Source organism: Barbus barbus, assembly GCF_936440315.1.
Source record: "Barbus barbus genome assembly, chromosome: 45".
Lineage (NCBI taxonomy): Eukaryota > Metazoa > Chordata > Actinopteri > Cypriniformes > Cyprinidae > Barbus > Barbus barbus.
This window is the reverse complement of record NC_136723.1, coordinates 6,520,580-6,541,891: the sequence shown is the minus strand read 5'-3', so window position 1 is coordinate 6,541,891 and position 21,312 is coordinate 6,520,580. Positions and strand designations below refer to the sequence as shown.

Here is a 21,312-nt window from a genome sequence, read left to right as displayed (position 1 = left end):
TGTAGTGCAGATAAAGCACAACAGCGACCGTGGCATACTGTGGATTATGCAACACTGTGTGTGTTTTTGTGTGAGCTTGTAGTTTGATACATGGTTGATGACAGCCGTGTTACTCCTCACAGAGAGGCCAGCAAGTCATCACTGAGAATGAAGAGATGAAATGTTTGTTATCCACGTGATGTGCTAGTGAAGATGATTGACCTTTTTGTTTCTGAAGGGACTGTGAAACTGAGAAATAAATAGTTTTTAACATTGATAATAATAATAAATGTTTATTGAGCAGCAAATCAACATATTATACTGATTTCTGAAGGATCATGTGACGCTGAAGACTGGAGTAATGATGCTGAACATTCAGCTATGATCACAGGAATAAATGACACTAATATACATTGTTAGAAAATAGTTAATTTAAATTGTAATAATATTTCATAATATTACAGTGTTTACTGCATTTTGATCAAATAAATGCAACCTTGGTCAAAAGAAGAGACTTCTTTCAAAAACATAAAAAAACTGAATTTTTCCGAGTGTTTGAATGGTGTGTGACTGAATACACTGCTCGTATCAGCATGTGGTGAGAAGGAGTCATGTTGTTGTTTAGTAAAGCACCATATGGCTGCTGCAAAAAGGCTTGTCATACATGAACATAATGAGCTAGTTTTCTTTTGAAATGATGAAATTTGAAAAATGATATGAACTTGTTTTTAAATTCTAAAATGTCTTTTTTCACTAGAATATGCCCAACGTCAGGGACCATGATGCATCAGTCTACCTCCGTCTGCAGGGTGACGCTCTCTCTGTGGGAGGCTACGAACAGAACCCCATATTCTGGAACGATGTAAGTTGTAATAACTGTGTTTACAAATCTGACAGTAAAATAATTTAACTGAGACATAAAAGTTGCTATTCTTCCCATATTTTTGTTATGGTTGTTTATGTGTGATATTTTCTGTCTTTGGTTTGAGTTCCACAACCTATATTTTAGTTCACACATACGTGATCACACCCTGCTTCTGGGTAGTTTCCACTTACAATTTGATTTGATGTGCATTTCATGTGCGTAACTGATTTTTCATCAAAACCAGTTTCTTGTTAGTGATTCATAATGTACCATATTGGTCATTGGCTGATATTAATTTTAAATGAGCATTGGTCGATATTGGATAATTGTGCATGTTAATTTCTGCCTTTTTTTTACATTTAGATTTAAATTTTCTATCATCTAAGATGGCGCCGCAGATGGCAGCCAGTGCTTTGCTCTTCGGTGTTTGTACTGTTTTTTTGTTTCTCAAATATGATCAGTTTTACCAGGGATGACCTGCTGAACATTCGGCAGAACACGCCACACGGTCTTTTACCGGATTTTGATTATTCGGATGTTTTGCTGGACATTGTAGTTGGCGGAGCCGTAGCTCTGGTCAAACGCTTCAGGACGCGCAGACGGGGGAAGCGAGCCGGTGCGCTTGTGAAGTTTCGTCAGCGTGGATTTAGAACGGCGTTGCCTAGCATCCATCTGGCGAATCTCCGCTCTCTACCCAACAAAACGGACGAACTCCTTCTGCTCTCCCGGACAAACAAGGAATTTTCAAACTCTGCTGCTCTGTGTTTCACGGAAACCTGGCTGAATGGCGACATACCGGACAGCGTGCTACATCTGGCTAACTTCACGCTGATCAGAGCAACGTGGAAATCACGCGGCGGCGGGACGTGCTTTTACATCAATGAGAGGTGGTGGACAGATGTAACTGTGTTAAAGAAGATGTGCTGTTCAGATCTAGAAATGCTCTTCATTAACTGCAAGCCGTTCTATTCCCCGCGGGAGTTCTGCTCGTTCATTCTCGTGAGTGTCTACATTCCTCCGCAAGTGCACGTGAGCTCAGCTTTACAGAAACTAGCTGATCAGATCACAGTCACAGAACAACAACACCCGGACTCTGTTTTAATCATTCTCGGGGACTTTAATAAAGCAAATCTCTCCCAGCTTTAGGACTCTCTGATCACTGTTTGGTTCATCTCATACCGACCTACAGGCAGAAACTTAAATCTGCAAAACCTGTATTAAGAACTGTTAAAAGATGGACTAATGAAGAGAACAGAGCGGGATCTACAAGCCTGTTTCTCTCTGACTGATTGGACGGTTTTTGAAGCTGCTGCAAACGATCTGGACGAGCTCACAGAGACTGTAACATCTTATATCAGTTTCTGTGAGGATATGTGCATTCCTACCAAGACTCATCTAACTTACAACAACGGCAAACCATGGTTCACTGCAAAACTCAGACAGCTCCGTCAGGCCAAAGAAGATGCTTATAGAAAGGGGGATAAAGTATTGTATAAATGGGCCAAATACATACTGAAAAAGGAGATCAGAGTGGCAAACAGGAATTATTCTGGCAAGCTAAGGAACAAATTATCTTTCAGTGATCCTGCTTCAGTGTGGAAAGGTATGAAAGATATCACCAGTTACAAAGACACCATCCCCCAGCACTTTGGAGAATCAACAACTGACAGACGACCTGAATGAGTTCTACTGCAGGTTTGAAAAAACACCCCACCCTGAACACCTCTCCACACAACCATTCACACCTCCAGCAACCCCCCTCTCCCCCACACCTACAATTCAGATCAACGAAGATGACGTGCGCCAGGTCTTCAGAAAGAACAATAGAAGGAAAGCACCAGGCCCAGACGGTGTGTCACCAGCCTGCCTAAAAATCTGTGCTGACCAGCTGGCCCCCATCTTCACACAGATCTTCAACAGATCACTGGAGCTGTGCAAAGTCCCCTCATACTTCAAACGCTCCACCATCCCCTCGTCCCAAGAAACCCAAAATTACTGGACTTAATGACTACAGACCTGTGGCTCTAACGTCTGTGGCCATGAAATCATTTGAAAGACTGGTTTTGGCTTATCTGAAGGCCTCCACTGGGACCCCCTGTAGGTTGCCTACAGAGCAAACAGGTCTGTGGATGATGATTATGCCCCTTGTCATATTTGGAAACACACAGCGTCTCCATGACATGGTGGCGGCGGCAACAATACTACAGCAAGAATAAAAGTTGGGCGCTGTTATGCAAATCTTCCAACACAGTGACGTAGATTTGTGGGGGCGTGTTTAAATGAGGTGTTTTAGGAAGGTGTGGACGAGTCTTAAAGGGGTGGTTGACTGAGTTTTTTTCTAGGCTTGATTGTGTTTATGGGGTGCAGTCTAACATGTGTTAATACTTTGTTTAAAAAAAAAAACACATTATTTTTCACATTATTTACCTTTATTCTACACCGCTTTGTCCCTTCTCCTATAAACGCTCTGATGATTTCCTGTTTTTATGAAGCCCCTCCCTCAGAAATACGCGATGGGCTCTGATTGGTTAGCTGGCTCAGTGTGTTGTGATTCGCTAAACTGCCTCTAGTGCGTGTCTGAACATCCCTCCCCTCAGCTCAGCGGCATGTGCTCCGGTTGTATTGTAAACAATGATGTCGTCAATATCGCTTATCAATATTAGCCCGATTGAGACGCAGAGCATATTAGTGAAGAGGATCGTGCAGAACCTGTGCAAACACGCCTCAATTATAAACTTTTTGTTTGTTGTTGTCTCATACTTTTAGATACGCTGTTATTTGTAAATGCTACTATGTTAGCTTTTAATCAGGATAAAACCGTATATTAAGCTTTAATAAAGTACGGGAGCCGCACGCGCGTGCGTCCATGTTTAACGCTTCTTATGTGAAAAATAAGTGTATAATTGGAACAGTTCATTGTTGGAGCTGAACTGATGATCTGAATGAGAGAGAGCGAGAGATGCAGAGCAGGGCGACGCGAGGAACAGGATTGAGAACCGCTGTTTTAGAACATTGATTTTGAAACTTGTGAATCCATTACAATCTTTAGAAGACAGAATCGCAATTTATATATGAATAGATTTTTACGTGCACCCCTAGTTTTCTCTTCCTCTTCTCTAAAGCAGCGTAACATGGCCTCGCCCCCTTTGTTTGTGACATCACAAACCTGGGAAGTAACTCGTTGTAGTCTGTACGAGCCGTTTTTGTTGGCATTTAACTGCCATTATTTTTAAAGACGATATCTCTGTCTGCATTGAACTTTCATCGTCGTAACTTTGCAGATATCGTTTATGCTCAAACCGCAACATTACACACTAACTAATGTTAAAAAAAGTGAAATCGCAATCAACTACACCTTTAACTTTTATAAAGAATATCTCTTTGGGTTTGAGACTTTAGTCTTTGCAAATTTACGGATCTTATATATGCACAAACAGCTTGTAACACTCTAAAGAGAAAGGGAAACTTGAAATCGCATCATATGACCCCTTTAACATTATATGTTTCCTTTTAAATCTCTTCACATTGTTTCTCAGTTTAGGCTTTAACTGCTTTAACTTTGGCGTTTATTTAGTATGATTTATATACTATTATTTGTATTATTTAGTATCATTATATGCTATTATTACTATTTTAGTTCCGTTTTAATTTTAAAGTTTTAGTCATTTTGTTGTGTGTTGTCATTTCTATAATTTTTTGGTTTATTTTTAATGTCTATAGTTTTTATTTATTTTTGAGTTTTAGTTTATTTTGTTTTTTTTCTTGAGTACTTCAAATTAAAATAAATTAAAATGAAAGATTTTTTAATTTGATTTTATTTCAGTTCATGTTCATTTTATTTCAAGTAATGGATATTTTTTTTATGGTTTCATTTTAGTTCACAATAATAAACCTGCACTAAAAAAAAAAAATAACTGGTGGTGAAACAAGTTTTACTCAGAAAGAAAGTTTATATCTCACAATTCTGAGAAAAAAAGTCAGAATTGCAAGTTTTTATCTTGCAATTGTGACTTTATAAATCATAATTCTGACTTTATAACTCGCAATTGCGAGTTTATATCTCTCAATTCTGTGAAAAGAAAAAAAAAGTCAGAATTAGGTCGCAATAACCTTTTTTTAAAAAAAAATTTATTCCGTGGCAGAAACAGACTTCCATAATTTTTAGTGTATATACTGCATAGAATTGTTTTAAGTGTCTGAAACAGTATGTAACATTTTTCTGTCCAATCAAATAAGTCGTCGAAAAGGAGATTTAATGTAACTGATATGGGGCCTATAGCACTAATATCAAATTCGTTTGTCAAGAAAACTGCATACTGTGCACAACATACTGCAGAAATGGTAAAAAGTATTACTGTACAGTAGTGTGCTATTCCATACATAGTTTGTGAGTGCTTCTGTCTACCGATGTTCCAGTGTAACGATGTCAGGAGATCAGGTTTTTTACCCTGTCGCCTCCCATTTGACCACATTTACACTACATTGCCTTTAAATGATCTCTAGCCAGCAGTATGCTGTGTAACAAAACTTTCTCATTAAATTCACCCTCTGTCAGCTCACACTTTCACTAGAGAAAGCAACAGTCATGCTATGACAGCGGATCGATATCTTAGGGAAGTGTGAAGAATTTGAGAAATGTGTTTGTAGAAACGGTGGCGGTCTGAATCTCTTAATGAGACTCTGTGAAGCCTGGCCGGGTTCTCGTCACATGCAGCCTCTACAGTTTTATTTTCACACTTCAGTCTGCTCTACACCGGCCACATATTCTCTCCATTTTTGCGATCAGCATTTCATCAGCTGTCAGACTGCTCACACCGTCTGCTGCTTCTTTCCCATGTTTTCGAGTTCATTGACAGTCCCCTGTGGCAGTGAGAAAAGACAGTGACAAGCAGAGGACTTTGCTTAAATAAAATTACAAATTGAGAAGTGTTCATGGTGGAAGTATGCTTGTGCCAAGAAAGTGAAGTTGGAGCTATGCAGATAGTGGTAGGAGGTTCAGTCTGTTCCATAAAATTAACATGAAATCAAAACTGACTCTATAAAAGTTCTTAGTAGATGTTTTATTATGCTGTAAAGAATAAAACTGACTTCACTATAATAGATATAGATGGAATAGATATACAGTCGTGGTCAGAATTATTGGCACCCTTGGTAAATATGATCAAAGAAGGCTGTGAAAATTAATCTGCATTGTTAATCCTTTTTGATCTTTTATAAAAAAAAATTCACAAAAATCTAACCTTTCAGAATCAGAATGAGCTTTATTGGCCAAGTATGTTTACACATACGAGGAATTTGTTATAGTGACAGAAGCTCCACAGTGCAACAGAGACCGCGACAGGAAACAGACAATAAAGAATAATGCAAATATCCAAATAGGCAATGTACAAAACAGCAAAAACACAATATATTATATAGACAATTATGTGTGTACAGGTCTGATATGTGCAAATTTGAAATGAAAAAATTAGATGAAGTAAGCAAGTGTGGTGAATAAATAATTGAGTTGTGTGTTCCGCGTTTTATTGTCAAGTGTTCATGAGATGGATTGCCTGAGGGAAGAAACTGTTCCTGTGTCTGGTCGTTCTGGTTCTCAGAGCTCTGTAGCGTCGACCAGATGGTGAGTGGGGGGGTTTCTCCTGAAGTCCACGATAATCTCCACAGTTTTGAGCGTGTTCAGCTCCAGGTTGTTAAGACTGCACCATTCAGCCAGCTCCTTAACCTCCTGTCTGTAAGCAGATTCGTCACCATCCTGAATGTTTTTCATTGGATAATAAGGATTTAAAGTGGGGGGAAATATCATTATGAAATGTTTTTCTCTAATATACATTGGCCACAATTAACGGCACTCTTTTATTCAATATTTTTGAAACCTCCATTTTCCAGTTTAACAGCTCTAAATTTTATTCTTTAATGCCTGTTGAGGTTAGAGAACACCTGACAAGAGATCAGAGACCATTCCTTCATCCAGAATCACTCCAGATCCTTCAGATTCGCAACTCCATGACGGTGTTTCTTGTCTTCAGTTCAGCTCACTCATTTTCTACAGGGTTCAGGTCAGAGGACTGGAATGGCCAGCAGAAGCTTGGTTTTGTGCTCAGTGACCCATTTTTGTGTTGTTTTTGAGGTTTGTGTTTGGATTATTGTACGGTTGGAAGATCCAAACATGGCCCATTATTAGATTTCTAACAGAGTCAGTCACTTGTTTTTCAACATTTTATGTTGATTGGAAATTTTTAATTATTGCCCTGATGGTGGAAATGGGACTTTTCACTGCTCTAGCTCTTTTCTTAAAGCCACTTCACTAATTTGTGAAGCTCAATTATCTTTTGCTGCACATCAGAAATATATTCTTTGTTTTTTTCTCATTGTGATGGATAATTAAGGGCATTTGGACTTTGTTTTTCCTCCTATTTATATTTCTGTGAAACAGGAAGCCATGGCTGGATAAGTTCATGCTCATAATCCCCCTGGAGTGCTCAAAATTGTAAATATGAATGGGAATATACTTCAGAGATATTTTACTCATAATAATTTCTAGGGGTGCCAATAATTGTGTCCAACGTGTGTTTGAGAAAAACATTTATTTCATAATGAGATTTTCCCCCATTTTCAATTGTTTTAGTTCAATGAAAGGTTAGATTTTTTTAAATAAAAGATCAAAAGGATTAATAATGCAGGTTTATTTTCAGAGCCTTCTTTGATCATATTTACCAAGGGTGCCAATAATTCTGACCACGACTGTACAATTTCACTGATACATAGATATAAAGTCAGAAAAGAGATCTTCCTGACAAAAAAAGTCAGGAAGATATAAGTTCACAATTGCAAGATATAAACTTAGAATTCAGAGAAAAGAAATCTGTATTGCGAGATACTAAGACCGAATTGAGATATCAAGTCAGAATTGTGAGATGAAAAGTCTGAATTGCAAGATATGATGTCCGAATTGACAGATATACTCCAAATTGAAAAATACTCAGAATTGAAGTGTAAAGTCCGAATTGCGAGATATAACGTCTGAATTGCGAGAGATAAAGTCTGAATTTTGAAACTCAGAATTGATAAATGTAAAGTCCGAATTGCGATATATAACATCTAAATTGCGAGATATAGCATCTGAATTGAGATATAACGTCTAAATTGTGATATAATGCCCGAAGTCTGAACTAGTTTTTGAAATTTGATGCAAAGGTGATGTAATACAAAGTATAGTGTTATAAATGTACATGCATTTAAAAAAACACATAAAAAACTTTAGAGGATTTATGATGCTGATGACCGTTAAACGTGTCATCAAAGTCTTGTGAAAAAAGGGTCCATTGTGAGATAAAAAGTTGTAGTTACATTTTTAGTTTTTAATTCTGTGGCGGAAACAAAAAATAGAATATTGAGATAAGTAAAGTCTGAATTTAAAATCTGAGTTGCTTGGGAAAAAAGTCATAATTCTGAGTTTATATCTTGCATTTCTGTCTTTTGTAGGACTTTTTTGTGATTTAAAAAAGTTGCAATTACCTTCTTTTTCTTTTCTTTTTTTTATCCTGTAGCAGAAAGAGGCTTCTTTTAAAACTCCAAACACACAGATCCTCCATAGGGTCTAGGAAAGGGTCAATTGGACACCAGCAGGTTAAGATGATTGGTGGTACATGCACTCAACGGCCACTTTATTAGGTACACCTGTTCAATTGCTTGGTAATACAAATTGCTAATCAGCCAATCACATGGAAACAACTCAATGCATTTAGGCATCTAGATGTGGTGAAGGCGACTTGCTGAAGTTCAAACCGAGCATCAGAATTGGGAAGAAAGGGGATTTAAGTGACTTTGAACGTGGGATGTTTGTTGGTGCCAGACGGGCTGGTCTGAGTGTTTCAAAAACTGCTTATCTACTGGGATTTTCACGCACAACCATCTCTAGGGTTTACAGAGAATGGTCTGAAAAAGAGAAAATATTCAGTGAGCGGCAGTTGTGTGGATGAAAATACCTTGAGGTCAGAGGAGAATGGGCAGACTGGTTAGAGATGATAGAAAGGCAACAGTAACTCAAATAACCACTCGTTACAACCAAGGAATGCAGAATAGCATCTCTGAACGCACAACACGTCGAACCCTGAAGCAGATGGGCTATAATAGCAGAAGACCACACAGGGTGCCGCTCTTGTCAGCTAAGAACAGGAAACGGAGGCTACAATTCGCACAGGCTCACCAAAATTGGACAATAGAAGATTGGAAAAACGTTGCCTGGTCTGATGAGTCTCGATTTCTGCTGCGACATTCAGATGGTAGGGTCAGAATTTGGCGTAAAGAACATGAAAGCATGGATCCATCCTGCCTTGTCTCAACGGTTCAGGCTGGTGGTGGTGGTGTAATGGTGTGGGGGATATTTTCTTGGCACACTTTGGGCCCCTTAGTACCAATTGAGCATTGTTTAAACGCCACAGCCTACCTGAGTATTGTTGCTGACCATGTCCATCCCTTTATGACTACTGTGTACCCATCTTCTGAGGCTACTTCCAGCAGGTTAATGCACCATGTCACAAAGCTCAAATCATCTCAGACTGGTTTCTTGAACATGACAATGAGTTCACTTTACTCAAATGGCCTCCACAGTCACCAGATCTCAATCCAATAGAGCACCATTGGGATGTGGTGGAACGGGAGATTTGCATCATGGATGTGCAGCCGACAAATCTGCAGCAACTGCGTGATGCTATCATATCAATATGGACCAAAATTTCTGAGGAATGTTTCCAACACCTTGTTGAATCTATGCCATGCAGAATTAAGGCAGTTCTGAAGGCAAAAGGGGGTCCAACCCGGTACTAGCAAGGTGTACCTAATAAAGTGGCTAATGAGTGTATGTTACATGTCAGTGACATGTAATCATCCAGTAAGACCTTCCTCCTGAATCATAGATTTGAGATTCAGTGAGCTCATCTTTTCTGACTAGGGTTGCAAAAAGTTGGAATCTTTTTTTTTTTTGGAATCTTCCTGAGATTTTTGGAAAGTTTCTGGAAATTTACTGGAAATTTTCCAACTTTTTGCAACCCTACTTCTGACCAGGTCACTCCATTATTGTGGTTATTAAATTGTGTATTTGTTCTGTGATCCTGCAGGTGTCTGATAAGTTTTCCTTCAGCTTGTTTGATCTGGACTGGGATGTCTTTATGCAGCACATTGATGGTGCCGTGAACAGAGTACCTGCTCTGGAGCAAACTGGAATCAAATCCACTGTCTGTGGTCCAGGTACATAAGCACACACACAGACAAAGTGCATCAACTGCTCATTTGACAACATCTGTTTCTGATACATTTAAAATAACTGGCTCATAAGTGTTGTCTGTTTGGGAATGGATCTACATTTTTAACGCTGTATGTTTTTGAATCAAATAAACGAACCGGCTCATAAGAGTCATTAATTCTGGAATTAAACTACACTAGTCATGCTGTACTTTATTAAATGTTTATGTCATTAAAAAGAATCAGTTTAATCATTCATTCAGGAATCAAACTTCACTGGTCGCACTGTATGTTATTTAATCACTTTAAAGAACCGACTCAAAAGAGTTATTAATTTTGGAATTACATTTTTCAAAGTAAATATTTCATGCTTTGTTTTTTATATCTAAATAGAACCAGTTCATATGAGTCATTTGTTCAGGAAGCAAACTACATTTTTCACTTCTTTGTGTTTTTGAATCACTAAAAAGAAAGAGTTCATAGGTGTACCGTAATTAGTTTGAGAATCAACTAATGAGTCACTAAAAAGAACCGGCTCACAGGAGTCATTTGTTCAGGAATTAAACTAAACTTTGCACTGCAAAATAAATATCTGTATGTAAAAATGTAGTGTATTTCTGTAGCTGTAGTATCTTTATCAGAGCATTACACAGACTTTTTGACAGTGAGTTTGATCTCGCTGTGCTCTGCCAGTCCATCTCACTAGGTGATTCACTAAATGGGCTGCAAGTCAAATGACTCTGCACTCTGATTGGCTGATTTGTCACCATTCCGGCTCTCTCCCGAGATTCAGTCAACCTTTACTGGCTGTAATAAAAGATGACAGGTGTGAAATGCCGCTAACACACTGTAGTGGCTGTCGGTCACTTGCAGATGGGTTTCGGGTCAGTGGATGAGCGCTCCTCAAATCACTTTAAGAGAGTGCTAGCAAATACTACGTTCACCCACTCGTCAGCTATTAAAAACGAGATGTTGAGCATATGTATAATTCAGCTCTGCTATCATTGGACTTTGCATGAATCTCATTTAACACTTAATAATTATACATTTTGGTGTGACCGCGGTGTCCCACTGGATCCACTTTAGTCAAGAACTACATTTGAAAATCACCGTTACTTGATTGAAGGCCATCTGTGTGCGGTGGTGATTCACATGATTTCAGAATAAATGTAGAACTGTGTTTGTTGCTTACACTCATGTTGTGTCTCATTGGCCAGCCGTGATGTCAGTATATCATGAACATTGGTTAGAGGTCTTAATCCACTAAACATTGATGACTCAATTAACTATGACACCCATTATGTGGTTTCACATTAAATATTATCAACAAAATTGCTGTATAATATGATTACTGTCTGATATCCTTTGAGACCTGGTCTGGATATTATTTATTTTGTTTATCATGATTTGTTAAATATTACAGTATCATGAAATATGCAAATGTTTTTCATTTTATGGTGCATTGTGGGAATGTTTAGAGAAGGAACTTATATTATAATACTATACTAAACTATAATAATAACTATAATGATTTAAATTCTTTAAATGTGCATATATAATTAAAATATATATAGCTGCATATCAAAAAATTTGAATATCATGAAAAATGTAACTTTTTTTTGTTATGTAAAGTGAAAGTGAAACTTTCATATATTTTAGATTCATTACATGTAAAGTGAAATATTTCAGAAGTTTTTTTGTTTTAATTTTGATGATTAGAGCTTACAGCTCATGAAAATCAAAAATCCAGTATCTCAAAATATTAGAATATTTACATTTGAGTTTCAATAAATGAGCATCCCTACAGTATAGACCAGGGATCCTCAAATCTGGACCATTCCTGCAGAGTTTAGCTCTAACCCTAATCAAACACACCTGAGCTGCTAATCAGAGTCTTCAAGATCATTTACTGTAAACGCACATACAGGTAAAAAGTGTGGGCACTGTTACTATTTTTTTTTTATGTTTTTGAAATAAGTCTCCAATGCTTATCAAGCCTGCATTTAATTGATCAAAAATATAGACAAAAACAGTAATATTTTGAAATATTACAATTTAAAATAATGGTTTTCTATTTTAATATGCTTTAAAATATTTATTTCTATGATCAAAGCTGATCAATTACATTACAGATGATGGCTTTCCTAAAGAAAAAAGTAGAAAAACAATTATTTTATTTAATGCACAATATTTACAAATAATATTATTATTGTTTAATACATCAGTAAATGTTGGAATTAACATTAGACAAGCGTAATAAGTGATGAAAAATGTTTACCGTTAGCTTTTGTAAACTATTACAGTTAACTGTTACACTATACAACATCTTGAATGTTGAATTTACAGAATACATTGCTATAATGTGTTACTCACTACATTTATCTGCAGACAAGATAGCTAGACAACTAATGTGAACTCATTTAATTATAGCCCACATAACACTTGCAATAACAAGGAAATAAAAGCTTGGCCTTTTTCACGAAACAAGAATCAAAACGCTAGGTGCATGTGTCAGCAATGATGAAAACACAATGCTGCATCATACTTGAAGATTTAACGTAAATAAATACAAAGAATCAAATGGAAAAAACAAGAACTTTTCCTTACCTGAATCGAAATGTGCGCTATATATCCTAGAGTTGCTAGTGGCTATTCTGATTCTCGCTTCACTGCTGCAATCAATGGTCCAGAAGACAAACATTGATGCCCTCCACAAAGAGGGTAAGTCACAGAAGGTCATTACTGAAAGGTGTGGCTGTTTACAGAGTGCTGTATCAAAGCATATTAAATGCAAAGTTGACTGGAAGGAAGAATTTGGGTAGGAAAAGGTGCACAAGCACAAAAGCATACTTGGGAGAGCTTCACAAAGAGTGGACTGAATTCTGGAGTCAGTGCATCAAGAGTCACCACGCTCAGACGTCTTCAGGAAAAGGGCTACCATGCCACTTCTGAAACAGAAACAACATCAGAAGCATCTTACCTGGGCTACGGAGAAAAAGAACTGGACTGTTGCTCAGTGGTCCAAAGTCCTCTTTTCAGATAAAAGTAAATTTTGCATTTAATTTGGAAATCAAGGTCTGGAGTCTGGAAGAAGAGTGGAGAGGCACAGAACCCAAGCTGCTTTAAGTCCAGTGTGAAGTTTCTACAGTCAGTGATGATTTGGGGTGCCGTGACGTCTGCTGGTGTTGGTCCATTGTGTTTTATCAAGTCCAGAGTCAATGCAGCCGTCTACCAGGAGATTTTGGAGCACTTTATGCTTCCATCTGCTGACAAGCTTTAGGGAGATGCTGATTTCCTTTTCCAGCAGGACTTTAGCACCTGCCCACAGTGCCAAAACCACTTCCAAGTGGTTTGCTGACCATGATATTACTGTGCTTGATTGGCCAACACGCCTGACCTGAACCCCATATGGGATCTACGGGATATTTTCAAGAGAAAGATGAGAAACAGTCAATCCAACTACAGACGAGCTGAAGGTTCAATAGGGCCTCAGCAGAGCCACAGACTGATCGCTTCCATGCCATTCCTCACTGATGCTGGAGATTGTGCTAAAGGAGCCCCGACCAAGTATTGAGTGCATAAATGAACATACTTTAAAGAACTTGAACTTTTCTGCTTTGCAAATCCTTTTTTTGATTGATCTTAGGAAATATTCTAATATTTTGAGATAATGGAGTTTTTACTTTTGAAATGTTTTACTTTACATGTAATGAATCTAGAATATATGAAAGTTTCACTTTTTGAAATGTTACCAAAAAGAGAGAGAACTTTTTCACAATATTCAAATTTTTTTATATGCACCTCTATATACATTTATTTTTTTTAAATGTTTTCTATTTGAATATATTGTAAAATGTAATTTGTTCCTGTGATATAAAGCTGAATTTTCAGCATCATTACTCCAGTGATGCATTTTTTTATTTTTTAAAATTAACATTTAAATTGTTTCTCTCTCTCTCTCTCTCTATATATATATATATATATATATCTATTTCAAATAAATTCTCATATTTTGCAACTCTGTAAATGTATTTTATAAAAATTTTAACTTTTTAATCATTTAATTTGAAGAAAAATCTTATTGAAATAGAAATTCATCTAATAACCATTTTTTAACTAAGAAACAAGATTTTATAAAACAATTTGTGACAGATCGTTCGTTCATTGAAGCAGAAGTTGCTCAAATTGTAATGTTAATATAATTTATAGAATTTGCAATTAAGCAATTTAAAAAAATAATAAATTTGCAGCATTTTTCACTAATGATCTCACATTTGGACTTCCTCTATATATTCTAATCAACTTAAAAGTGTTGTAATTTGAGTTCGGCAATTGGATCATGTTTAGTCACTTTCTCGTGCTCTAAAGCCTTTGGTTTGCTGTTGTTGAAGCCGTGTTTGACACCACAAGGTGACCTCTGAGGATGGCAGTCGCAGCGCTTCGGTCATTTCTCTGAGGCTATAGCTGTGTGTGGTGATGTATGAATAAGAGCGATGAAGGAGAAGAATATGGATAAATAAAATATAGCTGCAGCCTCACCCTTTCCTTTTGCTCTCAAAGAGCAAATGATGCTGTGGAAAACACTTTCTCATGTGGAGTAATGGAAAAGGTGTGTCTCTGCTCTTCATCTCTCTTTTTCTGTCTCACCTCTCAATCTCTTTTGCACTCGTGGCCTTTGTTTCTCCTTGCACTCGTTCGCCTTTGAATTTCTCTCTGATGCTTTTGAGGGTCATCCCACAATATCTTACTACTGAAAGCTTTGACCCTTACGAATAGACCATTAAGTGAGCGCTCCGCAGCGATACAGTTTTAAAGAGCCTTTCAGAAAGATGTGATCGGACCCTCCGGCAGCAACATGTGCCACAGTTTCCCACCTCTCACCCTTATTTTCTTAGCATTTGTGTTTTAAAAGAGCCACATTATAAACTCTCATAGCAATTATTTTTCTTTCTAAAGTGCTTTTAAAGTGTTAGTTAAGTTTTCTTGCACCATAAATAGTCGTAATTTCACTACATGCTGGTCCAGAATACATCTAACTGACATTGTACATGTAAATGTAACCGTGTTTGTTGCTTAATGTAATATCCTATGGAGGCTAAATGAATATGAAACATGTCATAGTGAATAACATTAAGGATTCATGAAACCATAACTATATCAGCAGATCGGATTTTCAAAAGGACTGTTTTATTGTTATATTTCACCATGATTTATCATGTTAAATTTTATGTTGAAAAATCTTCATATGAAAAAACAGTACATTAGTGTTCAAAAGTTTGTGGTCTGTAAGTTGTTTTGTCCAATGAATTGATGACCTTAGCACACGTGTGGTTTTGTTTAAAAGTACTGGTTCACTTGAGAAAAGGGCAGTGTGAAAGCGAACCGCACCAAACAAAAATAAAAAAACATTATATTTGGTCCGGACCAAAGCAAGTGAACTAACGGACTTTCCTGGTGTGAATACACCCTTAGTTTCCATTAATGATCTGAGAATCTGCAGAGTTTTGCGTTGAGAACGTTAAAGTATGCCAACGTAATAAACTGATCTTTTATTTTAAAAGATAAGGTTTCTTCCTGTAGTTTTGGTTAAAAATACAGTGAATGGAAATGTATTTTGAAATGGAAGTGTATTTTTACTCTTTTTGTTGGTTTGTTTTCCTCCAGAATCCTTCACTGCAGACCACAAGCCCCTGATGGGTGAAGCGCCGGAAGTGAGAGGCTTTTTCCTTGGATGTGGCTTCAACAGTGCAGGTAAGAGCATGTAGCTGAAACGCACATACACACACCTTTCTTTTCCACAGCTGACCTGTGCCAAATGAATTATTTAACCCTGAAACCCTGTAGAGTTCACATGTAAAATCCAATCCCACCCACTCTCCATGTACACACCGCCTACTCAAGATCAGCGCAACTTGATTTCTGACCCCTGTGTCCAGTACTTAAGCATCCAGTCTGCTGTAGTAATATCCATCTCTTCCTGTGCAGTGCGCAGTCTTTCACTAGCGACTGTCCTGGACCGTGATGTTGCTTCCTGTGACTATTTGAACTATATTTGTCATAGTATTTTATTTGTACTGTATTTGTACCTTATCACTCAGTCCTAATTACATCACATTTAAATGCAAGATAAAAAATGCAAATGAAAGCACTTTGAGGTGGTATTTTTGGATGCAGATGGCTCGTGATTTTCAAGGTCAGATGAAACTTAGTCCGGATCTGGAGTAATGCTGATTGTGCTCAGCTTGGGGCCGGGTCACCTTGCAGGCCTCAGACATGCTGACGGACAACAGGCCGTGATCGTGTGAACGGATCAGAATACATGGCCATACGAATCACAATCAGATATTAGACACATACTTGCTTTTTTTATGACGCATCGATTCCTGACCTCAGCATGCAAAACTCATTTCCTGTAACGAAAGGAGTACAAGAGGAAATTTAGACATTCACTCGATCCAAACCTGACTTTCTTTATACTGTGTAGAGCTGTTTTTGTCTGGGCCCCATTGACTTTCAATGTGTGGACTTTTTTTTTTTTTTTTCTTTTTGTATACATTACCAGAATTGTTTTTTTTTTTATGTTTTTGAAAGAAGTCTCTTATGCTCACCAAGGATGCATTTATTAGATCAAAAAATACAATAAAATGGTAATATTGTGAAATATTATTACAATTTAATACTGTCTTCTATTGTAATAAAATGTCATTTATTCCTGTGATCAAAGTTGAATTTTCAGTATAATTATGTTACAGGTCCCGGGCAGTCGGGAAGACTGTAAGCAGTAATCAGCTTAGTAGTAAATGAGAGAGACAAGAGTTAGTGGTTGCTTTCACGATCCTCTTTGTTGTCTTTTAATACACATACACATTTGTATTTCAGAGTCAGTAAGATGCTTTGAATCAAAAAGTGATTCAACTCTCTCAACTGACACCCAGAATTCAGAAAATGCTGCTGAACTGTTCAGTGCAAACTCGTTATAATACATTTAAGTAATTTAAATAAAACTTAAATATATGTATAAATAGAAATAAATAAAAATGAAATGTATACAAATAATTTAATTTGTGACCCAAACTATATGTGGGGTGGTCACAATTACTCCAGACTTCAGTGTCACATGATCCTTCATAAATTATTCTAATATGCTGAATTGCTGCTCAAGAAACATTTCTTATAATTATCAATGTTGAAAACAGTTGTGCTGCATCATATTTTTGTGGAAACTGTGAAACATTAAAAAATTTGGGGTATTAATTAAAATAATAGTTATAAATTAATACTTTTATTTAGCGAGCATGCATTAAATTGCGCAAAAGTGACAGTGAAGACACTTTTGTTAACAAAAATGTATTTTAAATAAATGCTGTTCTTTTGAAATTTCTATTCATCAAAGAACTCTGAAAATGATAGTTTCCACAAACATATTAAGCAGCAAAAAACGTTTATAATAATACCAATACACCAATGATAACTGATAGTAATGCAGCATCAAATCAGCATATTAGAATGATATTTCAGAAATCAAGACACTGAAGACTGGAGTACTGATGCCGAATATTCAGCTTTATATCACAGGAATAATAATATTTTAAAATATATTCAAATAGAAAACAGTTCTTTTAAATTGTAGTAATATTTCACAGTATTACTATTTTTACTGTATTTTTCATTAAAACAGTTGAACTTTTATCAATCGTGTAGGTCATGCAGATTTGGAATGACATGAGGATGAATTAATGATGACATCATTTTCATTTATAGGTCACTATTCATTTTTGGACAAACCATTATATCGTCCTTAAACCATTAGATAAACCATTCAGTCTTGAAAGAAGCATTGAAATCTATGATTAATTGTAAATCTTTTGCTCTTGGAGAAAAACGGTGCATTCTAATACAGAGACACTCACCCTATGAATGTCAAAACTGTAATGAGAAGTGCTTCAAGTGGGTATTAGTTTGGTACTTACAGCCTAAGATGTTGATCAGGGATTCTCCTTGGGTGTGATTGCATCAAAGCTGTGGGATATCATTATGTGTGTGTGTCCATCAGTATGCACGACCACGGAGATGTCGTCCTTCCCCGCTGCTTCCATCGTGTCTGCACGTTTGTCTTTAGTCTGGCTTTTCCCTGTCTGTTCTCAATGTTACTCCCACACCATTGAACCGGGGCAGACAAAATATGTAAGTGAAAGTTGTCTTGAAGAGTTTGAGGGCAGCTGGTTAAATGGCCAGACTGTTGATGTGTACCGTGTGTGTGCGTGTGTGTGTGTGTGTGTGGTAGGAGAAGAGGTCAATCTGAGGCAGATGGTGGCCCATTGGTGATGTGATTGCTAAGAGCTGCTGCCCTTGTGGAGAAAAACGCATAGTCTTTCCCTGCATCTGAATATGCTGACTTCCCTGTGCTAAATAGTAGGCAAAAAACAGCATGTCTGAATTTGTATTTTTTCTGTATTTATTACTAATGCACCAACATTTTTGGCAGCTGAAAATATTGGGATGGAAATTATTTGATTTTGAACTAATCATTGGGTGGAATCATTGACCGAATGATTTTAATCTTTGTTTTTGAACAAATCTGTGATGAAAACAAGTTTTTATTTCAGCCATCAATTAATTTTTTTTAATTTAAACAATGAATTAGTTGAAACATAATTCTATAATTAAAAACGTATATAAATACTGCATTGTTTTTGTTTTTTTTAGATATCACAAATTTTTTGAGTTGTGTTTTTAACCGTTGGTTTATGAATACATTTCATTAAAGTGCCCCTATTATGGATTTTTGAAAATGACCTTTCATGCAGCGTGTAACACAGCTCCAAATGAAAACATCCTGCAAAGTTTTAAATCTGAAAATGCACCGTGTATGAAGTTATTGTCTCTCAAAAGAAAGAGTCGACTCTGAATCATTGAAATGAGTCGTTTTTAAAACGAATCCCCAGAAATGTTTCATGTTGACGTCAACATGAAACATTAGCATATTGCCCGCCCACTTGTTGCACGCGCAGACCTTGGCAAACTTGATTTTCGCATTGGTCTGAATGAAAATGCAAATTCATTCTTTGCCACTAGGTGCCACTTTCCCCGGTAACGCTGTACACAAAGCAGCACTGCGCGCTCACAAAAGCTGCTTTAAATGAAATCAACCAATCGGGCCATTCACCGCAAATTAGCATCAGGTAAAGGAGGGGTTTGGAAAAATGTATCGTTTGGGAGTCGTTGAGCAAATAAGGTAAAAATAAATGCATATTACAAGAAAATGAAAGTGTTTTTTGACCTTGCATGCATGTCAGCCTGTTGTTGGGGAATCCCAAAACCAAAATGTGAACATTTCATAACCCATAATAGGGGCACTTTAACTGTTTATTAAATAAACCGTTTCATTAAATTTATTTTTGTTTTTGTTTTTCGGCTAAATGAAAACTTTAATTTGGTCTTGGTGTTTCAGTAAAAAATGTAATTCGGTGCATCACTAGTATTTTTAACAGTAGGCTAAAACATACCCTGGTTATTCTCTAGCGTTTCCTCATTAGCATTTCCTCAGTTCCTCAATAAATGTAGTACCTATTCAGACAGTAAGTTAGGTAGACAGCATTTTAAGGTAGATTTTGACATTCAGGAAGTATCATATTTCTGCCATGGCAACTCTCTGAGAGTTTAGCATGGTAATATACATGACAATGTTAATGTGTTTGGTCTTGGTGGAACAGATCTGCTACACTGCTGCCACGGCTGAGCAAGTACCGAGACTTGCTACTGCAAATACATCAGACATGCTGCTGTGAGCATGTAAGAAATACTGCTGCTGCACATATAACATGTATGAAATAACCCCTGTATATAACATATATGAAATTAACCCATAGCAGATCTATAAGGTGGAGTTGGGGAAGTGGAGGGTTTCTGAAGGACACTGCAACTGCTAAAGCAGCCGGGTATTTGAATGTTGAGCAGCAAGCTCATTGACTGCTGATGTGAAAAGAAACCATTCAGCTGTACCATGTGATGTGATTATATCAGATTCAGTTAGAAACTATCAGTCTGCATCATTTAGAATGTTTTGACAGAACTTTTTATGCAGCCTTTGAGAGCGCAATCCTGAAATGCAGCAAGATCAGTGGAGAAAAAAATCACTCAAGATGGTCAAACAAAGATGGTTAACCAAATAACAAGTATTGACTAACAATAGTTCAGTGTAATAAACATTGGATTAGCTGTTAGCATAGAAGCATGCTAACATTAAACTACACTAGGGCTGCCAGTAACGACTATTTTTATTTTGATTAATCTATCGACTAATTTGTCGATTAATCTAAACGATTAATTTCCCACAAAAAATCAACAATTTTACTTAAGAATATTTTATTAAACCAAATGAAATCCAAATTTCTATGAAATCCTTTTTTAAAGCAAAAGTAAAGTGGCACAGAGTGCAAGAAGCAAGTGTCTCATAGTCCAAATCACTGAAACCAAAGTTCAGTATTATAGTCTACTAATAATAAAATTATCATCAAAAAACACTTTTTAAAGGAGTATTTACCAGAAATATTTTTTACCAGAATTTATTTAGGTGAACAATGTAAATGTGCAGTATTTCTGAAAAAAAAAATTTTTTTTAATATAAAATCAATTAATTGGGGACGCTTTTGATTATTAAAATTTAATGGAACCATTTAAATGGAATCCAGAAAATAATGGAAAACTGAATTTGGTAAAGAGAAAACTGTAAAACTCAATTTAAATGTTTTGTGGTAATACAAATAGATGTAAGTGAACAATAGCTTTTAAAACGACTTAAAATACATATATAATAGCAACAATGCAATAATAATTCGTTCAAATAAAGTATAGTTGACTTTATAGTCGACGCAAGCAAAATGAAGTCGATGATTTTTAAAAATCGACGAATCGCGACAGCCCTAAACTACACTTAAATCAGTTGTGGGTTAAAGCTGCCATGTCAATTGCTGGCTACAGTGTGCAAATCTTTTCAAATCAGTTCCTTCATGAGGTTTCATGGTTAAAACTTGCAGCAAAGTTACAGAAGTATGAAATAACTGCGCAATGATATACTGCTAGCGTTTAGATGAATGTGCTGTAAATGTGTGCTGTGTGCTTTCTTAATACCACAACAAACACACAACAAAAGGTGACAATGTTATTTGTGTCTGACCTATTTGTGTTGAACTTGTCACACATTTCGCTTGAAGTATGTCGGCCTTTAG

At 36.6% G+C, this 21,312-nt stretch overlaps 1 protein-coding gene across 3 annotated transcripts in view; it reads left to right on the top strand.

Annotated features, from left to right (window-relative positions):
* The window catches only part of LOC306864309 (sarcosine dehydrogenase, mitochondrial-like), a 59,196-nt gene that overhangs the window by 6,108 nt on the left and 31,776 nt on the right, over positions 1 to 21,312 (top strand). For all 3 annotated transcript variants that reach the window (XM_079408253.1, XM_079408254.1, XM_079408255.1), the window contains exons 7-9: positions 737 to 841; positions 9,961 to 10,090; positions 15,749 to 15,835. In XM_079408253.1, coding sequence (XP_079264379.1) covers positions 737 to 841; positions 9,961 to 10,090; positions 15,749 to 15,835 — 322 coding nt within the window. The remainder of the gene's footprint in view (positions 1 to 736; positions 842 to 9,960; positions 10,091 to 15,748; positions 15,836 to 21,312) is intronic.